The sequence below is a fragment of the Leopardus geoffroyi genome, chromosome D2, assembly GCF_018350155.1.
Source record: "Leopardus geoffroyi isolate Oge1 chromosome D2, O.geoffroyi_Oge1_pat1.0, whole genome shotgun sequence".
NCBI classification, from domain to species: Eukaryota; Metazoa; Chordata; class Mammalia; order Carnivora; family Felidae; genus Leopardus; species Leopardus geoffroyi.
The window spans coordinates 24119205-24132926 of record NC_059334.1 but is presented as its reverse complement, the minus strand read 5'-3'; the positions used below and the strand labels follow the sequence as shown (position 1 = coordinate 24132926).

The 13722-nt window shown below is 39.5% G+C and overlaps 1 protein-coding gene across 1 annotated transcript in view; it reads right to left on the bottom strand.

Annotated features, from left to right (window-relative positions):
* ARID5B (AT-rich interaction domain 5B) overlaps window positions 1-13722 on the bottom strand; it is a 179512-nt gene that overhangs the window by 146340 nt on the left and 19450 nt on the right. The window contains exon 3 of the mRNA XM_045437536.1: window positions 1522-1747. Coding sequence (XP_045293492.1) covers window positions 1522-1747 — 226 coding nt within the window. The remainder of the gene's footprint in view (window positions 1-1521; window positions 1748-13722) is intronic.

Genomic DNA, 13722 nt, shown 5'->3' with positions numbered 1-13722 from the left:
ACATTAGGAAAAGAATACAACAGATGTATTATTATTCAGCATTAGTACAGGTCAGAAGACTGGTCATTTGTGTGTTCATAAAATTGGGACGTGTAACAGAATATATAGGAAGTTTAAGTAAGAAATCAATTTATTGGCTTTAAAATAAAACCACCAGATTAAATAATTTTCTCTAAATGTACACATGACAGGCCGCCATGTCCAAAATATTACTGCCTGACATCTACCAAAAGATGACAGGAAACTGTTGGTCATTGATTCAAACTGCAAGAAAATATTAATATGAGTCCCAAAGCACAGTACAGCTCATCACAAATCAGAATCCCATGAAAGACAGTTACTGTTGTTATGTAGTCTCTTTATGCCAATTAAATAAATCGTCTAGGTTTGTCGTAATAGTTAAATCCTAGGTTAAAAAAAAAAACAGGAAGTTGTCACATTAAGGCATAAAATAGGGCTATGAAAATCAGCATTGTGCCAGAATGAAAGAAAAAGATGCCTTAATATGTTAAAAGTGAAGTTCCTCTTTGCCTAAAGAGGAAATAACGAGTCTAAATCAGAGGTCAACAACTTTGGTCTTGAGCAATGTTAGAAGAGTAAGTCACTGAATGCCAGAGGGACGTACAAACAAGAGGAAAAAAAAAAAAAAACAAAACAAAACACAAGAAAAGGGCACAAAAAGGCACTGGAGAAGAAACTGTTAAGAAAAAGCAATGGAATTAATTATGGAGCCCCTCCTATATACCAGTCATCACGGTCCGAAACCCTTTGTATCTTACATCTCAGTGACCCTGCAAAGTTCTCATATTTTTCACTTAGGGAAACTGAGGCTAGGAGGTTAAACAAATTGCCCAGAAAACACGGCTAATAAGCAGAAGAGTCAGGATTCGAACACTAATTAGAATAACTACTCCAAATCTCAAGTTCTCCTTTAAACTCATAGTGGAATAAGGGAGGGAAGGAAAGAAAAAAATATGTTCATGGTGATCTCCGAATGCTAAAAGCCCAGGGAAACCTATGCCATGAGTCGCCAACCAGTGGCTTCCCCGCATTGACACTGCTCTCCTGCTCCACACGAAGTCACTCGCCTCTCTTCCTCACTTCATTTTCCACCCAACATGAAAACATGAAATTCTGACATGGTATTAATAGATGTCATACTATCTACTTAGAACAAATATTTAAACTCTTCACTAGTTCTATTTCAGGTGTCCTAGTTAAGTCTCACGCCTTGACACCACGTGGAAGCTGCCTGAGGTCACGTGTGCTATCCCCCAGGTTCTAGCACAGGGCTCCACGCCAAGAAGGCCCTGCGATCCGGCAGGTAACACCCATCCCTTACACACCCAGACTACGTGCCCATAAGGTGTTCCGAGGACCCTTTGAGGCTAAAGAAATTTTATATGTAAAATTATATATATGGCAGGATTTCCAGAAAAGTCTATGACCAAAAAAAAAAAAAAAAAAGTAGGTTACTGTATCCGCCCACACGTTAGATTTGGAAGTACAAATTCTATTTACCAAGGTCAGCCTTTTCCTTGAGAACGTCTTTGAAGTTGAGCCCACTGTTGAGGGTTGACTGCCTGTACTTGAGCAGGGCTTCTTTCTGTCCATTCCTTCCCAAGGCCTCGGTTTTCACCGACCCAGCCTGGAGGCCACACCTCCACTTGGAGAAATCGGAATGTACCCACTTGACCAGGTCTTCAAGCTTCACGATTACCTTTTCGGAAACAGCAATGACTTCATCCTACAAGAGGTGGTCAGGGGAGAACAAAACTATTACCGGTGGTTGAGAGGCAAATGACAAATTTTCAACAAAGCCCATCTGAAATACCATTTGAGTGGTTTAGCCCTACACGAGCAAACAATGTGTTTTTTGGTGACAGAGTATCTTTAATAGCTCGCTTCATTTCAATGGGTTTTCACTGCTAGCTGTCTAGTTGAAAAATAATTTATAAGATATATTTGTTATATGATTAGAGCAGTAATTCTGATAGCTATTTTTAATGCTAGCTGCCAAAGCCCATGCTGCCTATCTGACCACTCAGGTGAAAGCTAATTTTTAGGTGCAGTTAATTGCAAAAGTAAAAAGCGAGAACTAGGTGACTAATGGTTAGCCTGTCTCTATATAAATGGTCTAAGTAAATCTGGGATTCTTGGAACTCTGACTCACCCCCAAATTCCTATGTTTATGGTACATTTTCCCTTGGCTTATACACAAATATTGAATTTAACTTTTGTCCTAAAAATTAAATAAAACTGTGATGTAATCCCAAAAGAAATACTTCATAAATGTTATGTGCTTCCCACTGAAAGAAACTTACACATTCTCATGTTTCTTAAAAACTTTGTAAGTTGAGAAATGAACTGATTTTTTTTTTCTTTTAATACATATGGGGTAAGAAGAGAGAGGGTGAGTGAGGAGAAAGCCTTTGAATCTAAGAAAAGTAGTTGAAACTTAAGTTTCTCCTATGGATCATAAATTTGAATTTTAAGCATCCCTAATTGCTTCCAGGAAACAACCAACTTTTCTGACTCAGAATTAATCTAGCAAGATATTTAATAGAGATCCATCCATGGAGCAAAGGAAGGCCTCTCCTACCCAAAGATTCCTTGGAAAAAGCTTAAGAAGATCATCTCACTGGGTTTTAAGTTAAATTATTTGAAGCATTTGACATTTCAACTTGAACTGACTTCTTTCATTTCTTTTACTTCACATTTCTGAAGAAAAGCTTAGCTGTGAAAACCCCTAAGCTTACAAAATCTTAGAAATATTTTTGACAAACAACAACAGGAAGATGTCTCTAAGCTATTAAACAAAAGGAATTCACAAGTGATTTTGGCTAATTTTGCTGTTAAACATGACTCTTTCCTCCTTCCCGCCCCCCACCTACACACACACACACACACACACACACACACACACACACACACAGTACTGCACATGTTACTCCAAAGCAAACAAAAAAGGGTTTATTAAGATAAGCTTCACACAATGAGAAACCCTGGATTTCATTTTTAAAAATGTTTTAAGGTAGGATCTAAAATTTCACTTTTCCTCATCCAGTTCCAAGCTGCTTCTGAGAACAAAGTTTGTTAGGCAGCAGCAAAATAAATACTCTATCAAAAATGAAAAGTAAAACTTTCGTAATGGAGTCCTTTCTCTTATCATGATTAAATATGAACTTCCCCTGAATGGGACCCAAAGTGGAAACTGTTTTTATCCTTTGCTCCTGAAAAAAAAAAATTCAATACTTTATAAACAATGGGGCATATTACAAAGTACCATTTCAATGGATGATTTCACTCAGATTCACTACACCATCCTCTTGAAATAAAAGATCTGTAGTTGTCACGCATTTTATAGCTATTACATGGTGATTATTAAATGTCAGAATGAAAATTCAGGCTGGATATTGTTTCAAAGCATATGGGAACAGCTTCTGGACAGGGCACACCAGAAATCAAGTTTAGAATATACTGAAAATAATTAAGTATCATGGTATAGAAGACTCAACATTGGCAAAGATGGAATTTGGCAACAATGTTACCAAATATGGTTCCTTAGAAGAGACAAGTTTGGAGATGAGTGTTATTTTCAAATAGCGCTATGATCAAATGATTATCATGTCAATTACCAGTTGCTTCAGATCTTTTCCAAGAAATGGCATGACTAGCGCTGGCTGGCTTACAACGCCCGCCAAACAAACAGTTTATTAACCAAGAGAAAATACAATCCTTATGATGTCATTGATGAATAAACCCATCTTTCAAGATTCAGTCTATAGATTTTATTCTCCCTCCTTTTCTCTCTCTCAGAAACAGACTTTATGAATATACACACATATATAAAAACAAATGCAGGAATTCACATAAACACACATAAGCCATAAACCCAAGTTTGGATTAATTGTGAAACCACCAGTATGTTTTACTGTGGATTCACAGAGAAACTGGCCCTGCAACATTGTCAAATGCCAGGATTTAGAAGGAAATCTGATAAGCGGAGGAGGGGGAAGCAGCAGACCAGCCCAAAAAACAAAACAGCTAACATATATATAGAAAATGTCTCAGGAAACATTGCTTTGTACACACAATGGCATAAATCACATGTTCGTATTTACTATTCTGAGCAAGCTTTGACTAAAGTTCTTAATACACGCCGTTCTCGGGCAAGCCTCTATGTCTAAGAAAAGAATTTCAATAAGCTCATCTCATGATTACATTAGCTCTCTGCAAACCGAGAATTAGCACTGGATAAATATTGCTGATTTACTCTAATACAACACAAAAGGAACACAAAGAAATACACTTTGTTATTCTATTAATGTACCTTGGCTTTTCAATTAACCCAGTTCCCGATCAATATTTATGTAGGCTGTGTTGAGACGCTATCGGAGCCCATATCCCCTTTCATCATTGTTTTAAACGGCTTGTTTCTGTAATTTGGATTTTGTATCTACCACTATATAAAAAACAGCTTTTTGAATCACGGAATCCTCTATGTCAGAGGAAAGGATCTAGTCATGAATTAGCCTGCCTGTGTATTGTTGGCCTCTGCACATGTTCTAAAAATCGGAAAACTTTGCACAAGGTATCCAGACGTCCATCTTTTCATAAAATGAAATGAAATAGTAAAATAAAATGATATCTCTGCCAAAACAAACAAACAAAAACGTCCCCCCAAACAGTTGGAAGTGGTTGCTTTCTTTAGATCAGATGCGAGATCTCGAGTTGACCACTGACCCCATCACTCCCTGTTGCCTTACCTGCCTGGCCCCCCGGACAGCCAATCAACATTTAAACTTGCACACCCTGATTTATTCCACCTCCTTCATTTTATGACATATCCTCATACCAACTTCCAATAGAACTTAGACAAAAACCCAGGTTTCCTATCTGCCCACAGAGTATTCATCCTGGACTCAGGAGCCTTCTGCCTGGGTTTAAATCCCAGGTCTGCAATTTATTCACCATGGAACACTGAGAAACTTCTTTAACCTCCCCGTGCTTCAAGATTTTGTATGTATGTAGAAAAAAAGGATAATAATACTATTTACCTCTTATGGTAATTTTGAGGATTAAATGGGCTAACATAAATGAGTGGTACGTCAGTATTAACTCCCATTTTCATTGTCCTGAGTCCTTGCAGAGATGAGTTTAGATGGCTCACGGGTAAACTTTACATATATATATATATATATATATATATTACTCATTGCTTATTTATTTTTGTGGTTACTTTTCATTTATGGGAAAGTGGTACTGGTTTTCCATTTACAGGAGATTTAGAATGTTTCCTCTTTAAATAAATTTAAGTTAAAAAATAGGTCAATTTGAACTAAACCATTAAGTAAACACAGGACATGTGGGTACAGCCAAAAAAAAAAAAAAGTCAAGATGCATGAAAATTACTGAAATTTGGGACAGTGTATTGTGTCAGTGGTTCTCAAAGTGTAGTCCAGGAACCCTGGGTAATCCCCCAGATTATTTCAGGTAGTCCATAGAATCAAAACAAAGATCATAATAATACTAAGACATTACTTGCTTTTTGCAGTCTTATTCTCTTTCAAGTGTATAGTGGGGTTTTCCAGAGACTATATGACATACGGTAAGGCAAGAGAGTAAATACAGAAGCAGATATGAGAATCCAGCTGTCTCTATTAAGCTAGACAGTAAAGAGCTTATAAAAATGTAAAACAATGCCACTGTTTTTTTTTGTTTTTGAAAATATGGTTAATTTCCATAAAAATGTGGCAAATATATACAATGGGTTTATATTGCTGTTCTTATTTTTTAAATTAGCTTACAGTAAAATTTCCTGTTTTGATGTATAGTTCTATGACTTTTACCACATGGCAACCACTGATCTGTTCTCGCTATCTTTTTTCTCTTTTCCAAATGTCGTATAAATTGAATCATACCATCTGAAATCTTTTGAGATTACTTCTTTCACTCAGGATAATTCCTCTGAGATCCATCCATGTTGCTGTATGTATCAATAGCTTGTTCCTTTTCACTGCTGAGTAGTATCTCATGATATGGATGTGTCCCAAAATTATTCATCCATTCGCCCATTGAGGGACACTGGGTTGTTTTCAACTTTGTGAATTACAGATAGAGCTGCTATAACCAGATAGTTTTGTGTGTGTGTGTGTGTGTGTGTGTGTGTGTGTGTGTGTGTGAACATACATTTTCAATTCTCTAGAATAAATACTTGGGAGAGGAACTGCTGTGTAAGTGTATATCTAATTTTGTAGAAACCATTTTCCAGAGTGGCTTTACCATTTTGCATTCCCACCAGCAATGGATGAGATTTCCAGTTGCTTCTCATCCTTGCCAGCCCTTGATACTGGGTTTGTTAATTAACTTATTATTGCTATCATAATATAAATGCAGTGGCTTCTCATAATGTTTTAAATTTTCATTTCCCTAATGACTAATGATGTTGAACATCTTTTCAGGTGTTAATTTTTCATCCGTATATCCTTTTTGGTGAAGTGTGGGTTGAGGTCTTCAGGCTCATTTCTCAAATTGGGCTGTTTATTTTCTGACCATTGAGTTTTGAGAATTCTTGTATGTACTGAATACAGGTCTTTTGTCTGATATGTGTTTTGAAAATATTTTCTCCCATTCTGTAGCTGTCTTCCCATTCTTTTAATTTTGTGTTCAACAAAACAAAAGTTTTAAATTTTGGCTAAGTCCAATCGATCAGCTGTTTTATTTGAATCGTGGCTTTGCTGTTGCACCTATGAACTCTTTGCCTAATCCTGGGTCACAAAGAGCTTCTATGTTTTCTTCCCAAAGTTGTACAGAAGTATGATCCATTTTGACTTAATCTTGAATAACGTTTGAGATTCAGCTTAACATTCAGGGTTGTTGTTTTTTTGGGTTTTTTAACATATGGATGTCATTTTATTTTTAGTTTTCAATAAGTTACCAAGAATTTTTAAGTTATTTCTAGTTTTGACTTACAATGCAGTAAATATTAATAGATATAACCCACATAAACAAAAGCTCTTCGGCGTCCTCAGTAATTTGAGTGCAAAAGGTCTTGAGTCCAAACAAAAATTTGAGAACCATTGTGTTGTATCGTGAAACCAATACCTTTTCTTATTCTTTGGTTTCTTTGACCTCTTAGTGGCATTTGATAATGAACAACCCTACTTTTGATGAAACTCATCCTCTTATTAAGAACTGTGAAGAGTCTAAGATTTTACTCTACTTTCAATCTTACAAGTTGTCCTGCCACAGTTCCATAGATGCTGGCAGAGGACACAAGACTCCTGGTCAGAGACAAAGAATGGTTTATTGCTTACAGCAATAGCTGCAGTGAAAGGATCGTGTTTGTGTTGCTTCTTCAATACCTAATTCCCAAAATGAGATGCCAAGAGAGCTAGATGATACCTGCACAGGCAGTGGGGTGCATTATAGGAGTGAGACCCTGAGCGGAGGGAACCCAAATCTTTAATACTGGGCAGTGATTATGCCTGCCTTCTGTGCTGGAGACACTAGCTCTGTCTTCCAAGGCTGTTCATTACATAAGCATCCTTGAAAGGGAAGTCCAGAACAGTCAGTGGCTCTGCTCACGAGATGTACAAAAACTCAGTGGATCCAGGAAGAACACCTACCCAGCACCTACCACCTATACATTTCTTTGCTTTGTTCAATTTTTCTTCTTCCTTTTTCCATCTCCCTACTGGGAAAATGTAGGAAACATATATCCTTAGATGCAGTCTGGGTCTAGATCTTCTTTCTCTGCATATTCTCCATAGGAATTCCAATATTTACCTTTAAGCCTATGACTACTTTCCAGTTTGGTTCCAAAAATGCATCTAGATTCCAGCTCCGTGTTGTCAATTTAGATGTCTCAGAATGAGCTCAAGCTCAGTGGAACTCCACAGCCCATTTGACTTATTGTAAGAAAAGATCTTAGCTGACACAAGGGAAATTTAACATCCCCCAACTGTGGCTAGCTTTCCCCCAATATCTATTCCTCCTTCATTCTTTTGTAATAAACTGCTAAATTGCTGGGCACAGAATAAACACATCATTTTCCTGCTTCCCTTATAGCCAGGTGCAGCCATATGACCAAGTTCTGACCGAAAAAAAAAAATGAGTATTAGTGGTGTGTGCAACTTCCAAGTCATGCCCTTAAAAGGGAACGGATATGCCTTTGGACCATACACATGAGGACAAATTTCTCAGGGGAAAAAGACAGAAAGGAGTTGCCCAGAGTTGGGTCTCTGGACCACCTCATGGAGCACAACCACCACACTAGCCCTGAACCATTTACCTGTAGGCTGTGACATGAGAGAGATTTGAACTCCCAACTTATCTAAGCCACTTATCTAATTCTACGTCTCTCTCACACACAGAGAAACCTCTATCTTTATGAATATATCATTCCTCAGAAGAGAGAAAATGAATGCAACCTTCTGTATAACACTATGAGGTAACCAATAACCAATCACTGCTTAGGAGAACAATATTCAGCTATGGTAATAAAGCTTAAAGGATTATGAACACAGAAGTGTAATATTGAGGGGTTGGCAGGGGGAGGATGGAATGAGAACAAGAAAACACAGCATATTCAACTCAATCTTCCCCAAACATCCTAGATTTTTAAAATATTCATTGTAGCAATTGAAATGCGATAAACGGGAATGCAAGCATACCAACAGGTGATGTTAGCTAAATAAATCGTGAAACCAAAATAATAGTCCAACTGGTTCCCCGAGAGTGGGATATTTTCAACTAGACAGAAGCTAAAAATGAAGAAAAACTGTTAAATGTTAACATTTAGAAAGACCAGTGCAAGCACATCAGCTTGTGCCCTAACCATTGTGCTAGGCCTGTGTGCCCATGGTGTGCAAGGGGCAGAAGGTGCCACCACTGGGCCTGGCTGGGTTGGCCATTCTCATGCTTTCAAGCCCCACTCAGATAACTGTCATTCTAGGCACCTACTTGTCTGGCCGATCACTCTCCCAGTTAGGCATTAATGTGCTCCACGAACAGGACACCTACAGGGTGAGTAAAAAGGTTTCACTCTACAGGCACGTGGTTGCCAGTCAGAGGTCCGAGAAAGTCAGGCAGGACAGAATGGTAATGTGGGTCGACAAGATGAAGTTTTCACTGGCCAGCTGTGAAATGAGAAAAATGAAGACCATGCAGCCAGCGTTTCATGAAGCTCAATTTGCTAGATTTCAAGGACTATCTCTGTACCAGTTAGGGTCCCAGTGGGAAATAGATAGAATACTTGTGTAATGATAATCCAAGGAAGATTTTAGGAAGGGACTAATGACAAAGGTGTTGGTGGGATGTAAAGGAACCTCGAGAGAGATCGTACAGGAACTTGGGCTTAGGGCAGGTCAATTATCATCACGTCTCGGCCAAAGGGTCAAAGTGGGAGTGAATGATTACCAAAATCAGAGCAGACCCTTCTCCCGGTGGCAGTGACTCTTCTTAGAAGGACACCTACAGCCTGGAGGAAGCTCACAGGATAAGAACAAGGAGTAAATACATGTCTCCCCCTACTCCTGTCCCTGTCCTGGCAGGGAACCTCTAAAGCCAAACCCCACTGGAAGCCACAGGGCCCAGGAGCCCTGTTACTGGAGTCACACCAGGGAAAGACACAGGGCAGACAGCAGAGAAAAGGAAGCAGTGCTGATCTAGAGGGGCCCCTGCACACTCTTTCCACTTAATACTATATCCCTCCTCCTTTCATCTGGTGTTAGAATATCCATTTTTCCTCAGAAATGAGGATGACAATAGATGGTAGCAGTTGTTTTTTAATGTCCTGAGTAGACAAAATAAAATGATATCAACACTCAGTTGGTCCCTGAACTGGGAATTACTGTTCTTACTACCTCTGACATAATGTTAAATCTTTATTAGGCACCAGTATTTGATGCTGAATCATGGAATTCTATTCTCTACAGTCAATGCCTGCATCGCAGAAACTTTTTAGTGGCAGGTACCTTTGCTTAACTTCTACTTCTCTTGTACTTCCCAAGGAACCAAGGACTGTGCTGTGCCTAAAGCAGACAAAAAATACCGATTTTAATGGAAACCATCTCTGGATGTTCCATGTTGGGAGAAACTAAGGGATACTTAGAAAGCACAGCCTTCTGAGTCTGGCTGACCCAGATTCAAACGCAGCTGTACTAGGTTGAATGTCCACATTAAGCTTGAGACATAACATCATCTTGCCAAGGTCTCATCTGAAAAATTGGGCGGGGCTCCTGGTTGGCTCAGTCAGTGGAACATGTGACCCTTGATCTCAGAGTCATGAATTCGAGTCCCACGTTGGTTATACAGATTACATTAAAAAAAAGAAAACAAAAACAAAAACAACCTAAAAAATGGGGGAAAATAAGATTTAAAAAAAACCCTCCCCTCACTGGGTCATAAGGATGTTGAAGTTATCACAGTACAATGGTCAACACAGAGTAGGCATTCAAGAAATAATGGCTATTACTATTTTTACATCGTGTCACTGTGACTGAAAATGAGGGCATGAGAGCGAGCAGTATTAAGATGTCACCTGTGTATTCCTCACTCCTCTTAATTCTTTGGGAACAATGATACCCCTGTGGCTACGGCTGGCTACCTCCAAGGGGTAGTTAGGGCAAAAAGCAGTTACTAGTGTCTGGGATTCTAAGTCATTCTCCTCAGTCCTTGAGGAATAGAACACTCTAAAATGCTTTACTTTGTCCAGACACTAATCCGTGAATTTAGCAGACATACTCTCTTCTAATCTCTGCAAAGACTATCTGAGGTAGGTGTTCCCAGGCCCATTTTAGAGATGAGAAAACTGATGTGGAACCAGAAACCAGATTTGGCAGCACCCTTGTCTCCCTGGCAAACTGGTCCCCATAGCCCTTTCAGTAGTAATACTCCATCCATGCTACTCCCACCTGGGACAAGGGCACTCACCCCTTACAGTGTCCTGGGAGGTCAAGGGGGTGGGATTTAAAGTCATTTTGCAACAAAAGGGATTTTAATTTTTGATTTGTATTGTGTTCTTGTCCCCAAAGTAAGATGGCAGAAATTGCCATTCATGTGCTATTTAAAAATGCAAAGAATTTTCTGTTGTCTGAGTGATGAAGATATCTTCTCAAGTATGTGCTAAGGTTTCGTTTGACTCCCTGAACATGATGAAATGGATTTGCCATGGAGGCTCATTAGTGTATTGGGTTCCAATTTCCCAAGCCAGCCCCTTCTCTTCCAACCTCCCCCTCCTTCCCACCAGACATTTGGGTGAAGCTTGTGGCTCAGTGAACTTTGGAAAGCCATCCTGGCACAATTAGAGGGAGTAAGCAAACAGAAGACTGCTCTGAGGTGTGATTTGTCAGATGTAATGCGACCATCCTTCATGGTATAGCCAAAGGCATTTGCGTATCAAACAAGTAATTCAAAAATCCTAAATATTTTATGTTCCTAAATACATTTTTAATACACACTAATCTAAAACCTGTTAGGCTGCAGCCTGCTCCCTGACCAGAAGCCCATCTCTAAAGAAAGCACCAGAAACATCATCTCATTAATTCTCAGTTTCACTTCTTTCCTTTTGGATTTACCACATATGTGCTTTTTTTTTCCTCCCTAAGATTAAAAACCATTTACACGAAAAGCAAGAAGATGCATCCCAGTGTCCTAGATATTTCATCTCTAAACAAGCAAGTATCTGATATCCACTGAAGATGTGTGAAGTCAGGGGTTGAGCCTGCCACCTTTCCTTTGGCCAAATAGATAGGGTGTTTACTCCACAGTCTATTTTTTTTAACTACTTTCAGGTTGCCATAATAAAAACTAGCTTGGCACTCATGTTCTTAGCTCTGGCCATTAAAACATAAGCAAAAGGAGATAAATGAGCCCAATTCCAGTGTTAAAGTTCAAGTAAGTTACCTAGAAGAACATTCTATAAAAGCAAAACTAATAGCAATAAACCCAAACCCAACTACCACCCAACACAGGTGATCTAATATGCCGAATGACTCCAGACCATTCCTTTGACATCTCCTGATCTTTTTCCACCTAGTTTTATAGGCACATTGTCTCCTGCCCAGGTACACAGTTCAACAGAGCCTATACTTCAGAAAGACTCTAATAGGAGGAAGAGAAAAAACCCTTTGCCCCTGTTGGTATATGCAAACCACGGTGGAAGCTGTCTGAATTCTTCAGGGTTTTGGTGATCTGGCATGGAGTCTTGATATACTGCTGTCATTAATGAGAAGAGCAGTCTTCACAGAGAAGCACCAAGAGCCTTGTGCCTATTTAGAACGCTTTAATGTAGGGGCGCCTGGGTGGCTCAGTCGGTTAAGCATCTGACTTCAGCTCAGGTCATGATCTCGCGGTCTGTGGGTTCGAGCCCCGCATCGGGCTCTGTGCTGACAGCTCAGAGCCTGGAGCCTGTTTCAGATTCTGTGTCTCCCTCTCTCTGACCCTCCCCCATTCATGCTCTGTCTCTCTCTGTCTCAAAAATAAATAAATGTTAAAAAAAAAAATAGAACGCTTTAATGTAGAAACCAAGTAAATCTTCCTGTTTTGTGTAGCCTCTATTTAAACGTAAACATATGATTTAGACATGTTCCCTCTTGTTAAACATTTTTTTTTGCTCTGTTCACTTAGCGCAGTTCACGTTATTATCCTTACATGTCCAATGGCAGTGGAATAATTTGAGACCCACAGCTTTATTTAATAATGTAATTATCCTATATTGGATTACTTAAAGGGGCTTTGTATTTTTAAGTTCTAGTTTTTCCTATACTGGTGATATGCTCTGCCGTGGTAAATGATTCAGGCTTCAATCAAAAGCTCTAAACTCAGTTTGGAAAAATATTGAGTGTTTTTGAATAAGCCAGGATTAATGCAAGAGCCAATTTGCAACCACAGTGGGTGACCTTTCTACTCCTGTTCAAAGCCGGTGGTGTGGAGGCCGGCACAGAGGACACAGCCAAGCAACTATAACAGCCTGATTCCAACTACTTTGCCACCTCAGGCAGGTTGTATAAACCGGAGAATGAAGCCCGAGTTTTCTTCAAGGTAAGCCTTCTGAAACCTGCATAGTCTTCCATGACTTCTGGTACCCAGCACGCTCCTGAGTGCAAGGAGAAAGTGAATGAATGCATGAATAAATGAATGGATGAATAAATGCTTCTGGGCATTCTGACAAAACAGTTGCAGAAGGGAATACAGAAGGAACCATCCTTGCCGCCTTCACGGGAGTATTCACAAGCTGAGCACACTGGGTTATGGTCAGGAGAGATTTTGTTAGAGCTTTTCCCTAACTCAACTCAATCTGATCCAATTAACCTGTGTTGACTCTGCTCTGTGCCAAGCACTGGGCTGAGTACCAGCCAAGGAAAGATGAGGAGGAAGAAGACACTGGTGCTGCCCTTCAGAAACCCACAGTGCCCAGGGCCTCCTGTTCTCGCCTAAGAAGTGAAGGTTCTTCCCTTTTTAGTCCTTTGCCAGAGAATCCATTCATTCTTCCATTGTCAGTGTTCTGCGCATCTACGCTGAGCTGTGCTGGGTACTAGAACAGCTGGGGAAGAAGCCCCTGACTCATGGATGCCAGTTTTAGGGGTGGGTAGACAGTAAACAATAGCCCTCAGCTAAACGTGATTTATTTGAGAAACTGTCATAAGTTATTTCATTCATTTTCATTCATTCAACAAATATTTAATGAGCATCAACTATGTGTCAGGCATTGGGGTT